A 24181-nucleotide genomic window follows, 5' to 3' on the forward strand; every position below is an offset into this window, starting at 1 on the left:
AGCTTATCCCAGGAAAGTGAAAGGCTTTCCCTTTTCTCCGTGGAAATGTATCCAAGTCTGATAGTGGAGCTGCAAGATGTGTAATCGTCCCTGTCTGTGCACTGAGGCCTCGAACAGAGGGGAGGGAATGTAGGGGGTCCGGTCGGTTGGAAGCTTTGCTTCTTTTCGGGGGGTCCGGCTTGTGTCCGAAGAGCCCCGCGTGGACCGTCCCTCGCGCGCGCACGTCTGGGGCGCAGCGATCCCCGAGCCGCGCCCCTCGCGGGCAGGAGCCGGGCGGGGAAGCCCCGCTGCGCACGCCCAGCCGGGAGCCCGCGAGCGCGCCACCTGCAAGCCCGCCGCGGCGTCGCAGCCCTTCCTTCTGTCCTTTGCGCTTCGGCTCTCAGCTCTGCCCCTGGCCGGGATCCCCGACCGGGCCCTGCCGCCCTCCCGCTCGGCCCGCCGCAAAGAGTTAAGAGCCGGCTCCCGAGCGCCGGCCGGCCGCGGCAGGGCCCCGGCCCGCTCGCCGCTCCTGATTGGCTGTGCGCCTGTCAGTAGTAAAGAGTATCAGATAGCAAACTTGGGACCTTCATAAAGGCGTGGTGGTGATACTCCGCAATCGCGGGCAGCCTATGACATCAGCCAGGAACGCCTGGGATGCCGCTGCTCCTGGCCAACCTCCGAGAAGGAGGAGGGTCCTGCCGGCTAAGAGTTAATTAGCCCCGCGCGGCGAGGGGGGAGGCGCCAGTTTTCTGGGGACACTGGCTGCCACTGTACTCCCACCCAGGGGAGCTCACCGAGAGTTGGATGAATTCTGGGCTATTAGCTGCGGTCATCCGGGCTCCCGAGAGCCTGTTCCTGGTGGAAAACAGGGGGCGTCTGGCAAAGGGACCAGCGGCTTCCTGAGCCTGTCAACATGACACTTCTGGGGTCTGAGCATTCTTTGCTGATTAGGAGCAAGTTCAGATCAGGTAGGGCTAAGGCATTTAGCATTCCTTCTTACACTTTCCTCTGCTGCCATTCTCAACCTGCTTTCCAGTGAATGTTTCAAAGCCCGCCGTGGCTAGCTCAACTTTGTTCCCCAAAAGCACATTTTGGAAGTGAAGAATTTTATCTGACTTTGGGGACCTTTTAATGTCTTCCGTTGTAAATGCTTTGAGTTGTTGAATGTGGTTTTTCGTTTGTGAAAAGGCCAATCCTTTTTTATTTTATTTTATTTTCCTCTGGATCTATGAATAGAAATTTTGGAGGGGTACGTCCAAAAGGAGCAACTTTGAAAATGAACAAATAAGGGATTTCAAGCTTGGGAGCTGCGTGTTATCAGTTGTACTTGCTGAGAAGATGAACCTGACACTGTGTATTAGGTACAGGGGTCACTTAAAATGTAGCTAATCCAAACAAATGTATTTCCCAAAAAAGTCACTTGGGGGAAGTAAAAATAGCAAATTTGGAGCACACCAAGTATTTGAAATGACATCACTGTAGGAAAAAGAAAGAAAGAAAGCCCAGTGCCACAAATATTTTTTCCCAAACCATCTGATATTTATAAACAGAGGATTTTCCCCCAAATTTCTGTGTTAGTGGCACATGGAGAAACTTCTCAAAAGATGCTGAGTGGAGGTGAGTAGAAGGGAGCGATGGGAACTCTAACTGCTCCTCAAGAAGGGTTTGTGCACACGCCCATGGAAGGAGTCAGTGTGGGGGTCTCCACGGTTAGACAAGGAGACACTTGACTTCTGAAATTATTTTTCAGTAGCTCTGCGTATAATGTTGGTTTTATAAAAGTGTTAACAATCCACTGAATAATGGCAGAACTTCTTCTACTTAGGAGATGGATTAGTTTTATGAGACCTCTGATGTGAGCATAACAGGTGTCAGAAAGACGGTGGCATAGTTTGCTAAACCTAAGTTTTCCTTAGCCCTTCGAAACAGCGTCACCCCATTGTTTCACTTGGGATGGATAGTTCGAGAATGAGAAAAGTGGATGCCGAGAAGTAAGGATCATCCGTGACTTTCTTAGGTGCCCTTGGTTTTTAGATGTCTGTGGGGTCAACTGGAGATTTTCTTAGGATCTGCACTGTTGAAGCAAGTTGAAAACTTAAGAGCTTAGGCACAAACCTCAGTGTCTCTGAAGCTCCAGGACGAGGTTGCCAGCCTCCCGGGCCAACAGTAGATTAAGTCTTTCCTTTCCTTCCCATGCTGTGGTAAGGTGGTTGGTCTGTTAATCAACTGGAGACCTCATCACTGCTTTGTAATTTGGTTAAAACCGCAAGGCAACACTGCCACCTTTCTGAAGAACAGAGGATGCAGATTTGTTTTGCATGAAGCTACATTCATTTCACTCTCTCGCTAGTTTAATGTGGGAGGGTGAGGAGGGGCTGGTTTGTCTCTAAAAGGATTTGGTGATGTACTTGATAGTAGACTTGCAAAACAGACTTATCAAAGGAATTCTTCCTTCAGCTAAAGTACAGAGGAGAGGGAAGGCAGTTTTTGTGCAGCCAGCAATTGCCACCTCAGCAGATTTGTGGAGTCTTGGGGTCTCCCAGGTAGACCCTGCAGACCCTTCTCCTGGAGCTTCAGAGAATTCCAGCCTCACCTTTCTTTTTAAGCTTGTACAGGATTTTGTGTCATAAAGAAGGGTAGCTGGGGAAAAGATGATATCAAAGCAGGAGCAGGCGTGCTTAATCCTTCATCTTTGGTAAACAGGCAACCTGGCGTCTGGAAAGGACAAAGTGGTTTGGTCATCTGAGATGCAAGGACTGATAGTCTCTTGAAAGACAGAGGAAAAAAAACAAGCAGAATGTAAAAACTTGGAAAATGTAATGTTGAGGATGGTGGTTATTCTTTCTGGATATAATTATGAGTAGAGCTGCACCAGCGTGAGGTCTGGCTGGCAGCACGGTAACAGGAGGGCCTCTCTCTAAAAGAGCTCGGTTTGTTTACTTTGTCACTAAAAATGGATAGTAAGGGCCTTGTCTTCCTCATCTTCATTTTGATTTCTCTCTCTCTCTGTTTTCTTCTTGTTCTTCTCTTCTCCTTCTCCTCTTTCATGAGCAACTCAAATAGTAAACTCATACGGTAGTTTCTGTCTCATTGCAAATATTTGCTTTGATAGTAGATACTGGTATTATGTATTTCATTAAAAGTATTTAAAAAAATAAATGCAGCTAAACTGTTCTCTGATGAGAGCAATGGACTTGCGGTGACAGGGCTTGTTTATAAGTGGATAGATAACTGCTTGGATGCCAACTGCGTCTGACCAACTTTCTGTGCGCTATATTTAAGTGACCTTGTGATTAAAAAGACAAAATTATTATACAGCAGCAGCAAACCAAAAGTTTACACATATGAACAAGTTTAGTGATATAAACTCATCTTATGTGAGAGGCCATTGACTGTGTGGTTCTGGGGCCAGTCGAGCTGGGTTTTTAGCTGTTGCTTCTACTTATTAGCTGTCTGACGTTGAACCTTATTGTATAAGTAAGTCTCTGTGCCTCTACTTGAGGCACCTGAATAATGAGGATGATTATAGAGTCATCGTGAGACTCAAATGGGATAATACAAGTAGAGCATTTAGAACAATAGCAGGCCCTTAGAAATACCTCACAAAATATTGATCTATTATTAATATTAATATGCAGTGGGATCCTCAGTTGGTCATTTCCTCTCTCTGGGTCTTGGTTACTTAATCTGTAAATGTCAAAGTTTGGTGACATTTTATAGTTCTCTGAAAATCAATATTGACTGTGACCAAGCAGAACTGTGATTGGTTTGTGTGTCAGCTGGGCATAGTAGGCAGTTTACATAAATGCAATAATTTGTGTTACTTTTAAACTAACCACATTTTTACAGTTTTTAATCTTTCCACTGTTGTTCCATTCAATATCTGTAATCACTGTCACTGTCAATGATTTTTCTCAACATCAGTCTCATATCTTACAAAACACAAGGGCATATACATATGTGGTTTGCACACACACATATACACATGCACACACACACACATGCCTCATACACAAAGGATCAAAAGCAGAGAGAGATCTGTTAATGGATTTCGCTTCTAAAGAACCATCATGCTTGTTTTGCTTCTCTGTCTTTTCTCCCCACGTCCTCATCTCGAACAGCCCCAGCAAAGGCAAACTCTGGTAACTGCCATGACCTTTCCCCCACCCCCACAAATGCAAGGTTGTCAGATCTAGCAAATAAAAATATAGGATGCCCAGTTCAATTTGAATTTGACACAATGATGCATTTTTTAAATACATATATAGCAACATTTGGGACATAGTTTATCTGAAGTCCGAATTTCACTGGGCCTCCTGGATTTTATCTGGCAACCCCACCTACCATCTGAGCAGTCTCTCATCAACACTCCACCGCTCCATCCAATATCACATCAAGCTCTTGAGATTGTGGGTTCCCAAAGACTCCCCCAAATGGAAAACTTATATTTTAGGCATGAAATCGGAAGACTGGGAATGGGGAGGGGGTGCCATGGGAATGACCTCTGAGGGCCCTGGCATCAAGCCAGACTATGGAGTGAGGAAGAACGGGGGCTTCGCTTCTGGTTCTCTGACCAGATAAGCTCGGCAGGCAGGCTGGGCTCAGGAGGCAGGGGCTCTAGAAGTTGGAGCTGCAGCTAAAAGAAACCAAAGATAAATGCAAAGCAGCCACTCAAGAGCAGGGGCCGAACTCGGCTGAACATCAGGTGATGGAACACACCAACACCGTGTTATTCCAGCCCCAGTAGCACCCAGAATCGGGCCTCTGGTGCCTGCAGGCGTTTGCTTGTCCTTCCAGAGAGAGCTAGGGCCATCTCAGCGGGACCCTGGGGTCATCCCTCTCCGTTCTTTCTCTAGTCTCCAGCCTTCAGGTAACCTAAAGGACTACTGATTCCTACTGTACGCTAGATCCTTAACATCTCTGGGACTGAATGTTCTCTCTTATGAGTTGAGGCTGGACTAAGAGGTTGGTCCCCAAGATTTTACCCTAATGACCACTATTGAAGAAAGTGCCACCATGAGCTCAAGAGAAGCCCACACTCTAGTCCTACCTTCTCCGTTAATTAGTTTTTTAGTTTAGGACAAACAATTTAACCTAAAAGAATGCCTTTCCCATAATATGTAATATAAATGTATATGTCTCTAATTTAAATGACCACTTTAGACTTTGTTTCTGTCATCTACAAAATAGAGGATTTTGACTGGTTCATCTCTCAAGTTGCTTCCGTTCCTAAGATTTGATGTTTTTCCAAGTGAATGGCCTCAAGCATTTTTGTAACTGCTTGATCAAAGCATTATTGTATGAGAACACAATTAGCTGGAACTTAAAAGATGAATGCATTTTAATTCTTAAATGGTAATTTAAAATCTTTTTTAAAAGCCAAAGGAGCATCCAAGATCTGGTTCAGGACACATGCTCGAGATCATCGCTCTCTCCTCAAGTCCGGCTGTACTGGATTTACTCCCAGACCACGGCCGTCCCCACCATCATAACCATGATGGCAGATCCCAGCCCCATCTTTCCTGCCCGTTTTATTCCTTAGCTCTTATCACAATTGGACAGACCAAACCTTTCACTTGTCTATTATTTGCCCATGAGGGCAGAAATTTTTACTTGTTTCTTGTTCTCACTACTTTTAGTCTCCAGCATCTAGAACAGCACTTGGTGTAGAGAAAGCACCCATTAAATATACGTTGAATAATTATGTTTTATTCTTTCCCCAAAGACTATTCAAAAGCAATAAAAGTAAACAATGTATGTTTATTGTTAGGCATATGACTATATGTGTGTTAAAACTACATTTAAAAAGGGAGGAGTGAATATAAATACAAAATTCAGAGTCACAGCAGGGTGGGAGAAGCTAGATGGGGAGACGGGGCATAGCTCAAAGGTTAGCAGGTTATTCGTGTGGTTTTTAGGTTAGGCTGTAGTTTCATTCATGTTTATTATTAAGCAAATAATTAAATGAGGGTCATTTATGGATCAATGAGGGTAGTGTGACAGTGTGTCATGGACCAAGGATTGTGATTAATCCAATTCTGTATACCTGAGATCCTTAAAAAAAAAAAAAAAAGTGTAAATTCTGAAAAACCAGGAAAAGTAGCATTCATCTTTTATCTGCTACAGCATATGACAGAAACAGTCGGCAAGATTCTGTCAGATTGGCTTGAACTAGATTGAATGGGTTCTGCTCTAATTGGATTAAATTGTAAAATAGTAGAAGTGTATGGCAGAAGCCAAGTGCCCCACCCCAGGGTTAGAATTTTACATGCTTCAAAAAAGCCAAACCTGAATAGGAGATGTTGGAGCGTAATGTCTTTCATCTCCTTTATTTCCATATAATTAGAGAGACTTTGCTAGGAATCTAATGGAGAGTAAACAGATAGCTTGCATCTCTGTCCAGATAGGGAAGGAGGAGCCAGCAGGTGCATTTTCCAGGTCTCCCTGCTTTCCCAGTCCCATGGGCAGAGCCATGGTGGGAGTCCAACTCAGACTCCACGACCTTGGGAAAGTCAGCTCAGCTCAGTGGTTCTCCATTTCCATATTGGTAAAATGAGTCATGGTCTTCATGTCCCCATGACTCTATGAGAAAAAGATCTTTCTAAAATTTTTCAGGGTTTCTTTTACAGAAAGAAATCCATAGTCACAATGTGGGAATAGATTACTGGACCTGCTGGCGTGTGAATTGCACAAGAAAGAAGCATGGAGCATCTGAAAGGTTTCCATGGACATAAATGGGGTTAATAACAACAGCAGCAACCACTAGCCAAATAATAGTTTTGCAACCTTATGATTTTAGTACCTAGATTTTCAATTTTATTAAGCAAGTGGTGCTTATTTTTTTCCCAGAAAAGCTAGTAAATCAGGCTTTACTTAAACAATTTTTAATCATTATTCTTAGCTAACACATAGAGAGGCCTCCAAATTTATTAAAATAAAATGTATCATTTATTACCAGTAGTGTAGAATAAACAAGGCTGATTCCTGATTTTTATTTTTCCAGAGCACAGCAAAATGCCCTCTGGAACCACTGAAGGGAATATAATGTCTTTCTTTTCTCCTGGTGGTGAGGGAAGATAAATTCTCTCCTTCTACTATTGGAGTACTTCTCCTATCAGTACGATCACTCTGATGTTTGCTATATTCAGCCACCTTGGAACACTAGAGAAGCAATAGAATTCAAAGTGAATTAAGCCACTGCATTATTGTAAAATGTGTTTATTGGGTTCTCTCAAGTATGGGAAGTATAGCAATGATGAATGGATACCTAGGCTCTGAAATACTTGATATATCTTGATTAGTACCTCTCACCTGCCACCCCAGCTTGAATGACCACATAAGTAAATTTTCTACTCCTCAATCTCCTCCTTTCCCTTGGCCTCTTAAGTGGTGCAAAAGCATCAATCAGTTGTTTCTCGTAAGAGGGGGTCAAGTAGTTCCAGGGAATATCCCCATTTCACAGACGGTGTGAAATGACTGGAATGTGCCCCATAAGCTGATCAGTCTTTCCAATTTCCAGAAACATTCTCCCTTTAGGAAGCCATTTAATCTTATTTTCTTCATGACTGATTGGGCTGGTTTTTCAGGCTGAGGCAAAGTTCCACCAGGAACATTTTGCTACTCAAAGTTGAACAGCATATTCTGGATTTGACTCTTTTTGGAGCCTTATTGTCCCGTCTGGAGCTTCCAAAAAAAAGCTCCACAGAAAGTTAAATTCAGAAAATGCTGTTTGGCATTAATTAAACAATAATCTCCTCAACACTTTAAATTTCATTATTGTTTGTGTTCCCTTCCTGTCCTTGTCCAGATGCACAAAGATTTTTACAAGGTTATAATCAGATTATATGCATTCTTAGCCTTTTTATCAGTAAGCATAATATCATAAGTAGTTTAGAAACTGCTACATAGCAGCAGAATTCTTGTTTTAAAGACTGTATCATATCCCACCAAGTGAGCATATAGTAATTTACTAAAACGTTTCTACTTGTTTTAGAAAATTAAGCCAGTTATAATTTTTATATTAAAAATAGCACTACTATGAAAACCTTTATGCAAGGGAAGAAAATCTTTTTCTTTCTTTGGATTGTTTTATAGAATACTCATTATTTAGAGCAAATGCCTAAGTGTGAGAAGAGGGTTTGAATCTTTATGATCCATGATGGTAGCTAGTATTTCTGGAGCACTTACAATGTACCAAGCCTAATCCTAGGCCTACTTCCCTTTGGCGATGAAAGGTTGCCCCTATAGTAGAACTAACTCAGAGTTACCTTTGCTACTTATCCAATGGTCACTGGTATTCAATGAACCTTTCATACCTTTTCAGTAGAGAATAAAAAGGAAAATGAGCAACAGTTGCCTAATACCTTTGGAAACTTCTGTGTGCTCTGCTATTTGGGGACTACCTGTTATCAAATATGACTAATACCTCATCAAAGGAGAAGGACAGAGGACTAGGAGTTATTGAACTTATTATCTGTGGGCATTTTTATTATCTCATTTAATCCTTTCAGAAATGCTATGAGACAAGTGTGCTTAACTACATCTTCTAAATGAAGAAGCTGAGGCTCAAAATTATTAAGCAACTTAGAAGCCAGATATGAACCTGCTTGTTCCATTGTACCGTGACAATTAGCTCTATTGTAACCAAAGCTCCCACCTGTCTCCCCACCCCACGCCCCTCATACACACACATCTTGCCCAGTAGATTTAATATACCTCTTTCTGGGCCACAACTCCACGCATATACCCAATTGCTGTTATTGTCTGTGATTTCCTGAATGGTGACTTATCAAGTGACTTGTGTCTAGTATTAATTAATCTATAAATTATACATGCCATCCCCCAAAATCCCAGGATCTTAAAATGAAACTTGACTATGTAAACCTCAGTTTATGTGAGAAAAAAAATTCAAGAAAGTTTTGAAAACCAACAACAATAATAAGAGATTTGTCCTAAGACATTAATCATTGTTATATAAGAAATATCTAGGGCAGGGTGCAGTGGCTCATGCCTGTAATCCTAGCACTCTGGGAGGCCGAGGCGGGAGGATTGTTTGAGCTCAGGAGTTCGAGACCAGCGTGAGCAAGAGTGAGACCCCGTCTCTACTAAAAATAGAAAGAAATTATCTGGACAACTAAAAATATATAGAAAAAATTAGCCAGCCATGGTGGCTCATGCCTGTAGTCCCAGCTACCCAGAAGGCTGAGGCAGCAGGATCACTTGAGCCCAGGAGATTGAGGTTGCTGTGAGCTAGGCTGACGCCACGGCACTCTAGCCCAGGCAACAGAGTGAGACTCTGTCTCAAAAAAAAAAAAAAAGAGATATCTAGTAATTAGTATCAGGAATAAAACAGAAAAATATTACCAGCAGATCACAATCATGTGTGTAGATACACGCACATATATACACTATACATATATATATTTATGTATATATATAGATAGATTTAACCTCTGATAATGGTGGCTGTTCAAATCCACAATAAAATACATAATGAAAGTTTGTTGGGAAAATTGACTAACCATTTGGAAATAAATGAATTGAGATATTTTATAATGTATCTTAAAATATATTCCATATGGATTAAAGAACTAGAGAAATCTATGCCATATTCAAAGAAAACAGAGCAATGAAATATTCAAAGAAAACAGAGAGCAATAATATAATCTCAGAGTGGGACAAGTCTTCCCAAGCATGTCGCTAAGGCCAGAGCAAAAATAAAAAAGGACATATTTGGTCACTTAAAAATTTTACATAAAAAAAAAAGTCACCAAAAGAAATTTAAAAGGCAAACAGCAGATTGAAAGAAAATATTTAAGAGTGTTTTTGAGACAAAATTACTAGAAGGACTTCTGTAAACAATAAGATTAAGTGCAAACAACCTAAGAGAAAGGCAATTGAAGGGGAAAAATGGTCAGTAAGCACATGAAACATACTCAACTCCTAGCATTCAAGAAAATGCAAACTGAAAGACCAAGATACCACTTTTTACCTCCAATTGGCAAAATTTTAAAATATTGATAATATCAAGTATGAAGTATGAAGATATGGGCACACATACTCTGTTGATAAGCAATCACATCTGTAAAGTCTTAACAAACACAATTTTACCATCTTTATTGACTTTTAAATGAGCCTCACCATCAACTAAAAGATACTTCAAGGTAGCTGATCTAAAGAAGTACTTGTATGTATAGGTACTTTCATTGCATGGTAGTTTATAATGCCCAACCTAAAAAAGATGGAAACAACTAAACATCCATCTATGGGGGCACTGTTAATTAAATTATGATATAGTCTTATCATGCAGTACAATGAAATACAATGCAAAGCAAAAAAGAAATGGTAAAATTCTATGTGAACTGACATGGAAAGATCTCCCAGACACACAATTTTTTAAAAAACAACCAGGCAACACATTTTCATTTGTTTTAAAAATTATTTATATGTAAATACACAGAAAAAAAGCTTCAGTGAAACTGTTCACAATGATACCCAGGGTTATAGAGAGCGCAAGATCTTATCTTTACCATTTGCATCCTTTAAAATAAGAATGTATTGGTATCTATGTAATTTCTAACTATGCCTAAAGTATAAGAAGAAATTGACAACATCATAATAATGGTGGGAAAAAACACATAAGTCTTTAATCAAGTAGACAAAAATTTAAGCAAAGATTTAGAGGACATGAATACTAAAGTTAATTTGATTATATATTTTAAACCTTTTATGCTTTATAGAATATTAGATGACAGTTTTAAATTTAGCACCCTCCCCCAGCACACACACATACATGCACACGCACAGAAACGTCAATAATTTGTAAATATCAGGTTCATTTCTTTACCATGAGGCAATAAAAAAAAAAGAGAAATATTTTAAAGGTTGAAAAATTTTAAACCCAACAAGTTGGGAATCAAAACACACCATACAGATTCCAAGGTGCCATAGCACATGCATTAAAAAAAGCCTCAAAAGACCCATTCCCAAAGTGATTAACCCTGGCTGGTGAAATTATGGGTAATTTTTAATTTTTCTCATTTTATTTCCTATAGTCTTTATTTTGAATATTTATTTAGCATCTCCTATATCTTCTATAATCATCAGGAATAACTTTCAAAATAAATCAATTGGCAGTGTTTTTTGCTTATTTATTTTTAAGTCACAGAGCAATGGAGGCACCGGCAAGCTAAAGATACCATATCTGAGAGCAGCTAAATCAGGAGTTGGCTGAGTCCCTGGGAGGTCTAAGTAGTTCTCAAATTCCCATCAATCCTAGAGCATGCTCACACTCAAACTGCAGCCAAGAAAACTTGCTTCTCAGCTAAGAGATTGAAAACCCACAACCCCTAATACTAATTTACGTTGGAAAATTTGAATTTGTGTATTGTGGTATGGGCCATGCAGTCTGGCTGAGTTGGGTTCAATCCTGGCTCCACTGTCATGGATGCATGAACTCGAGTGCATGCTTTTAAGCTTTCATCACTCTGCTTCATTCGTAAATGTGGGAACGAGAATGCCTCCCCATTGGAAATTTTGGAGGCTTTAGTGAAAAGGCACACAAAAAGTGCCCGACATAGTGCAAGAATATGCTTATGTACTCGATAAATGGTAGCTATTTTATTCACACATGCATATTAATTGTATATTAACTCTCATGTCAATGTTTATATTACTATGCTATGGTATGTTAATTTATTATGTTTGAAAATAATTTTATGTTGTTATAAAATATCATTATTGACTCTAAAATAACAATGATCAGCCTCTCATGATTCTCTCTTAAGATTTGCTGCCCATTGTTATTTCTTTTTACCCTAGATTGTGCTTAAGAGTTATAAAGAGAATTGCCGTCATCATAAAATTTATCTTCTATTTTATAAAGTGCTTTATATACACGTCATCACTTATTCTCTTCCTTTCAAGAAAATGTTCGAAGAAGGCATTTTAGTCATTCTTGTTCTCCAGAGAGGTGTGATTTTTTTTTTTCCTTGATTGGGTCTTTTTATGCTTCTGGAGGTGCCAAGCCTTGTCCGAGTCTTAGCCAGGTTACCCCCGGCTACAAGGATTAGGTAAGGCTCGTGGCTGATTTTCAGACACTACTGAGAGTCCAAATCGTCTCTTCTCCTGTAATTGAAAATACTGTTCTGTCTAAAAATAAAACCAGAAAGAGGAGCTGTCTCCAAAGAGAACAAAGTTTTGGGAATAGACAGCTGGTAGAACAGTCTGCTAAATTGTAACACCTTAAATTTCTATGGTGCATTAAACTTCCCCTCTACCACCAAAAAATCACATCACTTAAAGTTTGTGTTTTTCTGCCAACTCTGTGAGATTTGGTCGTACAGATGAGGTGACTGAGTTTCAGGGACGTTAAGAAATTGTGCCAAGGTCACCTAATAGATCCAGAACTAGAACTCTGGTCTCTGGGCTTGCAGAACCAAGTTCACCACAAGGTCCCCCAGAGAAATTGTGCAGTCCAGGAGAAACACGAACAGTCCATTTAAAGAGGCAGAAGCCTGGCACTTAATCCCGTTTCTTTTTCTATGTAATGGTTCCACTGTTGAAAGCTTTCTTCTCACATAGTAGCCATCTGCACTGGCTTCAAGATTGAAAGAATTATACTGGAGAGGTGGAAATTCAGCACGTCTAACTCAGTATTGGCTGTGAGAAGAGGACAGAATGAGGCATAGAGATAGCAGAGAAACCCTTGGCTTAGTAGAAATGCCACCCTTTGCCGAGGATTCTGTTCTTAACACTTAGATTAGAACCCGATGCTACAGAACGTCCTCCAGAGACAGAAAGATTTCTCAAATGTTATATTTGGTTGCTTCAAAACCGTGTGTCTAACAGTAAGGCTAAGATTATTTTCTAACACTTAAAATAATTTTAATATACCTATATTTATATATGTGTATATGAATATGTATATATAGTACATATTTAGTATAAGGGAGTTGAAAATTTATCTTTGAGGATTCTCTTTGCAGTGGTATCTATGCTATGGAAAAATTGGGGAAAACTTGAAATGTCCCACAAAAGGAAAATGTCTAAACACATTGAAAATGGGATATAACATGCACATTAAATATGGGACTTTCAAAGAAGAATGAGATGCAAAGATGTTCATGATCAAGAAGGAAGTTTCAAAATTGTGTATGTAATACAATCCCAATTCTTGAGGAATTGTAGAGTAGATACCTTTTATATACATGCACATGCATGTGAATCAGAAGAAAAAGGGTAAAGTATTAGCAGGCATTGCTTACCCTGCAGATTTGAATTTGTTTTCATTTCACTTTCCATCTTGAAACTTTTATACATTTTTCAAATTTCTTATAATGAACATGCATTTGTTTTATAATCAGAAAAGACAATACATGCTCTAAATGCTGGTATAGTACATACCACAGGCTTAACTTAGAATCTCAAAAGAACTTAAATCTATATTCAGGAACCACACCCCCTGGAATGAAGAATCTCCTCTTAATTTGGGGAGAACTTCTTTGCCCTCATAAAATACAACCTTTGTTCCAAACTCTTTTTTATTAACAATTCTCATTCAGCTATTTAGTGGGTGCTTACATTGACCTCATTAATATTTGTGTAGTAATTTATCACTGCTAGAGGGGTTGTAGTTGGATCATCATAGTTACCCTAAAGGTGGGGATAATAATGTCTCCTTTTCAGGGATAGGAAACCAAGATACAGAAAGGGTTAATGACTTGCCCAATTCACACACATGACATGGTAGAGCAGAACTTGAACTCAGGTCTCCTGGCACAAGATCTGATGACCTCTCCCCATGAATGGGTGAACACAAGGCGGCATAAATCCGAGTCCCTTTGTCTCACGGGTCTCCCAGCAATCGCTTTCAAGGAAAGCAGGTCAAATGGCAGATCCTTTTCCCGAGGCCCCTCCCGCCACGCGGGCGTGTGCATGCTGTCTGCTTAATTCACTCATGGCTCTGCGCCACGGAATACATAAACAAGTGGGGAAAGCCTCGGAGAGGAATCTTGGTGCCCAAATGGAGCAATTTGTCTTTTGAAATTATTGTTTGAAATTGTTTATGTCAGTTGCCGAGTTTCTGTTCTGTACTTCAGGGACCTGTTTGTGATGGAAGAAAAAATTCCCTGCAGTTGAACAGCTATCCTAGTTGGACAGCTCTGGTGACAGTGTGGCCTGCTGCTTCCATATCCCCCACCCCGACATAAAGAGGGTTTCAATGAGGTTCACCTCCACCGCAATAGGGCACCCCAAGAACTATCTGGTGCTCACTGTTTGTGGGCACTGCTCCATGCGTGTTACATGTATTGACTAATTCAGTCCTCACGGCAATCCTGTAAGGAAGTACTGTTGTCATATCCCGCCAACGCGCAAATGAAGAACTGAAGCGCCCAGCCATTAAGGAACTACCACAACATCCCATGACCAGTAAATGCAAAAGCTGGGACTCGAACTCATGCACCCTGGGCTTCGGAGTCCATGTTTTTGACTACTCCTGTACTTCTTCCCACAGGTACCTAACTGGTCAGAGCTGTGGCCATATGACTGCCCCATCCCACCCTCCCAGAGCCCATACGAATTGAGAATTCTGCCCTGTGGTGACATCGTAAGCCCCACGACATTTCCACTCGAGGTTCTTGTTCCTCGTCCCTCTACTGTCTTGAGATATTTTAACGTGAAAGCCTTAAGCTCACAAACCTGGCAGCTTTGTGAGTGAGAGAGAATTCCTTTTGAGGCATGAATTAGTCTTCTTCAAATGTTTTGACAAACTGAGAGTATGGTGCTTAGGGAAAGAATAGCTTCGCAGTGTTTGTGTGAACAGACATCTTTTTAAAACAACTTGAGCCTGTGTGCTCGGCTCGATCATTGAAATAACCGCAGGATAATTCTTAGTCTGAGCTCTTTGGCTTTTCGTGTTCTCCTGGTTTTGACCCTCCAAATGCCCAACACTGGAAGCTGCCTGAATTAATGTCTCCTAATCTCCTTAAAGGAAGCAGAGTCAGGACATCCCTTAGGATGGAGGAAGAAGAGCGTGTGCCTGATCTCAGCCTCTTCCTGCATGTGTGTTCAACTGTGATGGCCCCTAAGGCCAGCCCAGCATCCCCTGGGCTCGCCTTGTCCTTTGCTGTGACCATAGAGGGCTCCATCGGTGATCCGATGTTCATTTTCACCTCCTCCTCTCTGGTACTCCCAGCAGCAGACGAGTGGACGGTCAGGCCTATGTTATTCTTGGTCAGTGTGGTTGCTTGGCCATACGACAGCACACAGGGCACATTTGGCCAGGGAACAGTTATTATTGGTACCTGGAATCAGAAGGCAAGGAGCAGAGTGTGCTCGGGCATGAGCTCTATACATGAAAACAATCCCTGGTTCTCAGCCTTTTATGGGAAACGTGGCCAGGACTGGGGTAGGAACGGCACGGATAACCTGGGCTGTCATTTCGTGTTCTTCCAGCACTATGTCAGCCACCCCTTCTTCTCTTTACCAGGGGATTTGATGCTTCTGTGCCCCAAAGAAGAACATGTCAGATCCACATGTGACACAGGCCGCCGGTGTGGAATGGTGGCTTTGTCCCAGAATCAGATAAAGCCAGGTAGAGGAAAGAATGAAGTGGGTGGACCACCCACACGGTGAGAAGAGGAGATTTGTATCTGTGATATGTGCCCCACAATATCAGCTTTCAGCTCTAGAGGAGACCTGAAGCCTCCAGTGGCAGTTCCTGCTTGTTGCTTTCCAGAAAATGATCTATCAGCCAACAGCTTTCCCAAAGGCCTATGCCAGACAGTGTCCTTGAAGGCAGTGGTGTCAAGGTCAAGGGTTGTAGATGAAGGTGCATCCAGCTAAACCTAGGGTAGGATTTAACAAAAAAGGGAAAGTCAAAGACTAAATTATAAACAGTTGCCACTGCCCTCTCCGAGGGGAGAAGCTTCAGCCAGGTAACGCTCTGCTGTGTCCAGACCTTGTGATCTTGGCCTGACCCTGTGTAGAGAGGGCGCAGCACAAATATCCACCCAGCACTGCCTTCCGTGACCTGCCTGACAACTGCCATGTGTGTCTGGTAAGGTGTGTATGTTTTGGCCACCTTTACGCTTTGCAAACACTGGGTCCACACTCCCAGGAGTCTTTGATTGGTGTTAACAGGATTTCAGAGTCAATCTCAAAGCTTTACCTGGTTGTGCTGATGGCTTTCTGCCTCCACTGGGTGCCACTCTTCAGTACCAATCATACAGAACCTCTTTGTTTGCAAATAGTAGAAAATCAAACAATAGGAATCTCTAACAAGCTTGAGCAGAAAGGAGCACTTATGAACCTACTGGGGTGTCTCATGGCTCTCAGCAGCGGGAAGGTGGTTGGGGCTTGAGTGAAACTGAGCTGGACTTGGGGGTTCGAACACCTTCAGCCATTCTCCCTGGCTCTCTTCTGTGCTCTGTCTTCCGCCTCAATGCCAGTGTTACTGTCTCTCAGTTCGCCGGGTTGAAAACGGCCACCCCTGACAGCTGCTGGATTTGCTCTAAGTCCCAGCTACAAAACTCCTAGGGAAAAGCCTCTGGGTGGAAGCCCATCCTCAGCTCAAACACTGTGACTAGGAAGAGGGACAAAAACCACGTGGATAGCAGAGGAGAAAGGCGTGTCCTAATGAACCGAGTGGGAAACCATCTCAGAAAAGAATAAAGGGAGGTATCGCTGGCTTCCTGTCTTTCCCTTCATTCCTCACTCTGCCACTAGCTGTACTGTCCCTCTCCCTCCTCTCCCTCATCAGGCATGCCAAGTCTTTCAGAAATAAAAATTACTCCTACGCGCGCGCGCACACACACACACACACACACACACACACACACACTCGCACAAAGGAGCTGTTGTTAAGTGGAACTCTAAGGAAGCAAATTAAGTGTTGGGGGCCTGATAACTTTATTTACTTATTTTTTTACGTTTCCTGGGAGAAAAGACCAGAAAAGGCTTCCCCAGTTCCCAGACTACCTGCAGCTCCTGTTTCATGACACTCCACACATTGTAATTATTTGTTTAACATCTTTCTCCCTCCCTAGACTGTAAACATGACACAAGCAGACTGTGACAGCTTTAGTCACAGCAGGCTCCCCTGTGTCTAAGACAGAGTCTGGACATACAGTAAGTGATCAATAAATAGTGAATAAATGGAATGAATGAGCAGACAAACGAATGAGGTTACTGTGTTCTCCTGCTGCCAGGTTCACCCGTGAAAGCATTACTTCAAAGGCTCCTGGCAGCCCTACCGATTTTGCTACCAATAATCACGGTTAACAGTGCTCTGTATTTTTTTGCAAAAGTCAGATCAAAGAGATTGTCACATAAGTAAGTTTGATTCACATCTCTCTCTCTCTCTCCATGTTTCCTTAATTTGTTATCAAGACATAGTAATTCTTTTTTCCACTTGTTTGTCAAATCTGCCTTCTCCTTTTTATTTCCAAGTGAGCTTTCCTGCCTTATCCGTGCATCATGATGAGAGTCTCCAAACCAGCCCCGTCTCTCCCCATCGTGTTAGCATCAGATTAGTCATCCTAAAATGTCAGTGTTACCATGTTACTGTGCTGCTCAAACAAATGCCAGTACAGCTGCCTTTCTGCAGGATAAAGTCCAAACGCTTCAGGGTGGCATTCAAGGCTCTCTGCACCTGAATCTCAACCTCCTTTTCCAATATTGCCTCTTACCACTCCTCAGCAGGAACCCTTTCCTTGAACAGGGCAACGTCCTGGGGAACACTACATATTTTGTAGGGCCCAGTGCAAAATGACAGTGCAGGGCCCCTTATTCAAAAATAATTAGGAATTTCAGGACGGTGCTAGCACAGCATTAAACCAAGCACAAGACTCTTCAAAAAATGAAGCTCTGTCACATGCTCTTGAAGCCAGCCCTGGACAGGACATGCCATGTTTATTCCAGATTCAAGTTTTCATGCACATTATTCTATTGGTCAAGAATGCCCTTTATCATCTAACCCACAAGAGTCTCGCTTGAAAATTTAAAGGTCCAATATTTCTGCCCTTGGTAGCCTTCTATGTATATATATTCTTTAGTAACATGTTGCCTAACACTTTATCTAACTCAAGTGTGTATGTCTTCTCTTCCCCACTAGATTACTCATGCCTTAAATTACTTTGTGTCATCCTCAGTGTCTAGCAATGCCTCAACAAATAGCAAGAAATTGTTAAATATTTTTCAAGAAGCAGAATTGGTAAATACATGCATGAGCGCACAGTCACCAGGTTGGCCTGGTGATCCTAAAGTCTTCTATGATATCCATTAACGTACTATTAATAGCTGTTCTACTTCACACTTTCCTCTAGAGCTGTGGTCCCCAACCTTCGAGCCACCGACCAGTACCAGTCCGTGGCCTGTTAGGAACCAGGCCACACAGTAGGAGGGGAGCAGCAGGCGAGGGAGCGAAGCTTCGTCTGTATTTACAGCCGCTCCCCATCGCTCACATCACCACCCGAGCTCCACCTCCTGTCAGATCAGTGGGGGCATTAGATTCTCATAGGAGCACGAACCCTGCTGTAAACTGCGCATGTGAGGGATCTAGGTTGCGTGCTCCTTATGAGAATCTAATGCCTGATGATCTGAGACGGAACTGAGGTGGTGATGCTAGCCCTGGGGAGCAGCTGCAAGTACAGACTACCATTAGCAGAGAGGTTTGACGGCACAATAAATGTAATGTTCTTGAATCACCCCGAAACTATCTCCCCCTCCCCTGTCCATGGAAAAATTATGGTATATCAAACCGGTTCCTGGTGCCAAAAAGATTGGGGACCGCTGCTCTAGAGGGTCACTTTGGGACCCTGCATTTCACCCTTGACCTCTTAGAACCCTTGGTGGGATATTACTTTACAATCTGGAAGCCCTTTCCTGTACTTTGAACATAACACTAAGAGCTATTACAAGAAATATTGTAATCTCATGGGAAAAACTTGAGATTAAGTGAAATCTCAGAGCTCTGAATTTGGAGACTCACAAAGAAAGATCTTGGTCAAAAATGAGGCCAAGTATCATGAAATGTTAGCCCTCTAAGGAGCCTTGGAGATCATCAGCTCATCTTTCTTGCTTTAAAGAGGAAGAAACTGAAGCTCAAGATGTGAAGAGTGTTGACCAAGGTCATATAACTATTTAGTGGGAGGAACAGGGCCTCGTCTCCCAAACTCTTCTGTGATTTGCAAGGCACAACCTGCTGATATATTGGGGCAGAAGCAACTCTGGGAGATGTTCTAATCACTACCTGTAGGTATTTTGCTTGTGTGCAAAGCAGAAATTGAATGTAGACACAGTTTATTTAAAATAAAAACATACAATTGATTTTTTACAAAATCCTGGAATTTGGCATCTAACCATCCAACGTTCAAATTATAAAAAGGGTTTTCATTGAGACATAGGGATTATCGTACATGCAGAACATGGACACGGTATACATAATATAGAGGGATGAGTGTACAAACAGCATCATGGGTCTGGTGGAATGACAGCTCTTGTAGTTGCCAAGGACGCTGGTTGCTAGGCAGGATACAGAAGATTCTAACAGCAGCCAAGAGTCCATGGTAAGAAGATGCTGCAGAGGTAGTGAAAGCCCACCACCATCTGCTGATGTAAATGAGAAGCTTCCCTGTGCTGCTGTTGCTAAGAGAGCTGGGTTCTATCCTGGAATTGAGAGTTTTCCAGTGCTCTGGAGCCTCCCCTGTCCTGCAAGGAAGATTCCAAGAACCAAGATGGGTTGGGGGAACAAGGTTATGTTGATATCCCCACTCTTCACTCCTGAATAAAATTACTCACATATTCTAAACCATATATTTTAGGAGGTTTGAGACTTTTCGAACCAAATCATAAAAAGATTATGTTTAAGTAGGGAGGGGTTTAGGGTGTCATCCAGCCTGATGATTTTAAAACTCTGCTCCATAGATCCCTGACGTTTCGTGAGAGGTTCTGCTTTTATTGTTGCCCTTTGTGCAATTCGTTTCTTTCCATGTAAAATTTTTAGTTAAAAATCTATATTTTCAGTACTTTTTTAAAAAAGTTTGAAACCACCTAATTCTAACCTAGTCCTTCCCTTCATGGGATAAGGAGGTTAGAGCCCAGAGAAAGGAATTTCTTGCATTATTATTTTGAAGTGTTGTTAGAAAAAGACATGTGGGTTTACTCAGCAAAATCTGGGGAGTTATTTTCACCTTCCCACATAGTCAAGGCAGAGCCATTCCTAGAGGGACTAGAATTCGTGGAACATTTGCAACAAAGAGAGGAAGGTGGTTTTGTGGGTGCTGGACATATGGCTGTTACAGTGAGTACACATTATTTATTTTCTTCATCAGTCACCCTTTTTAAAATAATTTTACATTTTTTTCTTCCCCAAAAGATGACTTAACAAATATGTTATAAATATAAATTATTTTATGACTTTAGTAAAGTTTAAATACAAGCTAATTTATGTCAGAAAAAAAATACCTTGTCAGACCATGCATTGTGGTGTTCCTGTAGAAAATATGCCCATTCTTAGAGGATACAGAGGTTGCAGCAAGAAGGCTGACAAGTAGGCCAAGCAAGACTGCAAGGAATTTACTTAAAATAAATGGCAGAGTTGGGTAGGGAAAAAACTAAACAAGTGAGTAGAGAAAAGAAAGAAAGAAAATCAATGGCTAAGTAGTATTCCATGGTATACATATGCTACATTTTGTTAATCTGCTCATGAATTGATGGGCATTTGAGTTGATTCCACATCTTTGCAATTATGAATTGCACTGCAGTAAACATTCAGGTGAAGGTGTCTTTTTGATAAAATGATTTCTTTTCCTTTGGATAGTTACCCAGTAGTGGGATTGCTGGATAAAATGGCAGGTCTACTTTTAGTTCTTTGAGGTAGCTCCATACTGTTTTCCATAGAAGCTGTATTAATTTGAAGTCCCACCAACAGTGTATAAGCATTCTTTTCTCTCTGCATCCACATCAGCATCTACTGTTTTTGGATTTTTTAATAAAAGCCATTCTAACTGGGGTAAGGTGATAGCTCATTGTGATTTTAATTTGCATTTCCCTGATGATTGGTGACGTTGAGCAATTTTTCATATGTTTATTGGCCATTTGTCTATCTTCTTTTGAAAAGCTTCTGTTCATGTCTTTTGCGCACTTTTCAATGGGGTTGTTTGGGTTTTTTTCTTGCTGAATTGCCTGAGTTCTTTGGAGATTCTGGTTATTAGCCTTTTATCTGTTGTATAGCTTGCAAATATTTTCTCCCATTCTGTGGGTTGTCTATTTGCTCTGTTGATTATTTCCTTAGCTGTGCAGAAGCTTTTTAATTTAAGTAAGTCCCATTTATTTATTTTTGTTATTGCTGTGTTTGCTGTGGAGTCTTCTTCATAAATTCTTTGCCTAGGCCTATATCTAGAAGAGTTAGTTTTCTTCTAGCATTCTTATGGTTTCATGGCTTACATTTAAGTCTTTTATCCATCTCAAATTAATTTTTGTGAGTGATGAGAGATACGAATCTTGTTTATTCCATAACATTGAGAAGGAGGGAATCCTCCCCAACTCATTTTATAAAGTCAGTATCACCTTGATACCAAAGCCAGGAAAGGACACAACAAAAAAAGATAATTACAGACCAATATCCCTTATGAACATAGATGCAAAAATCCTCAATAAAAGTCTAGCAAACCAAATTTAGCAGCACATCAAAAAAATAATCCACCATGACCAAGTGGGCTTCATCCCAGGGATGCAAGTGTGGTTCAAAATGCATAAATCCATAAATGTGATTCACCACATAAGCAGAAACAAAAACAAAGATCATATGACCATCTCAATAGATGCAGAAAAAGCATTTGATAAGATTCAGCACTTTTATGATAAAAACTCCTAACAAAATAGGCATAGATGGAACACATCTCAATATTATAAAAGCCATATATGACACACCCACAACCAACATCATACTGAATGGGGAAAGGTTGAAAGCACTGCCACTCAGAACTGGAATAAGACAAGGAAGGATGCCCACCGTCAGCACTTTTATTCAACATAGTGCTGGAAGTCCTAGCCAGAGCAATCAGGCAAGAGAAAGAAATAAAGGGTATCCAAATCAGGAAAGAGGAAGTCAAACTATCACTTTTTGTTGACAATATGATCTTTTATCTAGAAAACTGCAAAGATTCCACCTAGAGACTCCTGGAATGGATAAATAAATTCAGCAAAGTCTCAAGTAACAAAATCAATGTACACAAATCAGTAGCATTCCTATACACCAATAACAATCAAGCTGAGAGTCAAATCAAAGACTCAATACCATTCACAATAGCCACAAAGAAAACAAAATACCTAGGAATATACTTAACTAAGGAGATGAAAGATCTGTACAAAGAGAACTATGAAATACTGAGGAAAGAAATTGCAGATGACGCAAACAAGTGTAAAAACATACCATGCTCATGGATCAGTAGAATCAACATTGTTAAAATGTCCATACTACTCAAAGTGATTTACAGATTCAATACAATCCCCATCAAAATACCAACATCATATTTCACAGATCTAGAAAAAATAATTCTACACTTCGTTTGGAACCAGAAAAGAGCCCAAATAGCCAAAGCAATCTTAAGCAAAAAGAACAAATCTGGAGATATCACATTACCAGACTTAAAACTATACTACAAGGCCATAGTAACCAAAACTGCATGGTATTGGCACAAAAATAGAGACATAGACCAATGGAACAGAACAGAGAACCCAGATCTAAAACCATCCACATACAGCCAACCGATCTTTGACAAAGCAGACAACAATATACACTGGGGAAAAGAAGCCCTATTCAATAAATGGTGCTGGGAGAATTGGTTAGTCTTGCTTGCTTGCTTGCTTGCTTGCTTCTTTCTTTCTTTCTCTTTTTCTTTCTTTCTTTCTTTCTTTCTTTCTGTTTCTTTCTTTCTCTTTTTCTTTTGAATCACCTCTCTGTTGGGCCCAGGGAGACAGCTCATGATGTGGGCAAAAGTATTGCCTTACAAAGCAGAGTTCTGCCAGACACTTGGCCTGTTTCTCAGTCCCCTCCTGAGGCAGGGCCTTGGGTGCCCCTGATTTGTCACATCTTTCATTATCTATTAAGTAGAAACGAATTAATTAGCCATCACTGGAATAGATATTCACACACACAAACACACACATACACATTGTTCCTATAATAAACAAAAAAGGTTTTTTTCCTATCCTCATTGTCTTTTTTACTTCCTCTTTCTACCCTTTCCCACTTTCTCTTCTTTTCCCCTAAAATCCTCACTGCATTTAGAATTGACTCATATTCAGATTTAATCAGATTAAACATTTCCTACCTGTTATATGTAAACGTTTATGGGAATACACAGCACTACTCTCTTATCTGACATGTTGCTTCTGTTGCTGGTGTGGGCATAAGCTACTTGCTATTTTTTGTTCTCTTGAAATCTTGTAATTGCTTGGAAACCATCCTGAAGCCTTGGTTTGGGGAATCTAAAGCATAATTTTGTAACTGGGGGATTCAGCCTATGTTGAATTTGACTCCCACACCCTATAAAATAAATATTTTAGTCAGGTATAAACCCAGTTTGAAACAAAATATTGGAGGTTAAACTATATAGAAAAAATAGAAACAGATTCAGTGTTGTATATGTCATATGACAAACGTTATCTAAAATCCATTGCTATGGAAATTCATGATATTAGAACAATTAGTTAACAATTTAAAAAATAATAAGAACCTTTCGTAGTACTATACACTAAAACTAATTCCAGATGCATCACAAAGTCAAATGCAAAAATCAAAAACATAAATATATAAGAACTTTTAAATGATACATAATCTAGGATGAAAAAGATCCCTCTAATTATATACCAAAGACAGAAATCATAAAAGAATATTTTGATTTCATATAGAAATGTTAAATGCCAAAAATCATTACACAGTTGAAAGACAAACTAAAAACCAGGGGAAATTTACAACATTAACAACTATGTTTAATGTATGTCAAATATAAATTGCTCTCCCAAATCTATAAGAAACGAAGATCCCAATGGTAAATTTGCCAAAAAATGTTATCAGGTAGTTTGCAAAATAAAAGATACTAATAATAGTCAGCATAGCTACAAAAACATGTTTCACTCATTAGAAAATATAATGATATATCATTATTACCTAGCAAATTAGCAAAGCTTTTTTCCT

General features: G+C 40.7%; 1 protein-coding gene across 1 annotated transcript in view; it reads left to right on the plus strand.

Annotated features, from left to right (window-relative positions):
• The first annotated feature begins 600 nt into the window (after positions 1–600).
• The window catches only part of MYOCD (myocardin), an 83331-nt gene continuing 59750 nt past the window's right edge, over positions 601–24181 (plus strand). The window contains exon 1 of the mRNA XM_012653933.1: positions 601–947. Within this exon, the coding sequence (XP_012509387.1) occupies positions 893–947 (55 nt within the window). The 5' untranslated portion in view covers positions 601–892. The remainder of the gene's footprint in view (positions 948–24181) is intronic.

The sequence above is a fragment of the Propithecus coquereli genome, unplaced genomic scaffold (genome assembly GCF_000956105.1).
Source record: "Propithecus coquereli isolate 6110/MARCELLA unplaced genomic scaffold, Pcoq_1.0 Scaffold435, whole genome shotgun sequence".
In the NCBI taxonomy this organism is placed as follows: domain Eukaryota; kingdom Metazoa; phylum Chordata; class Mammalia; order Primates; family Indriidae; genus Propithecus; species Propithecus coquereli.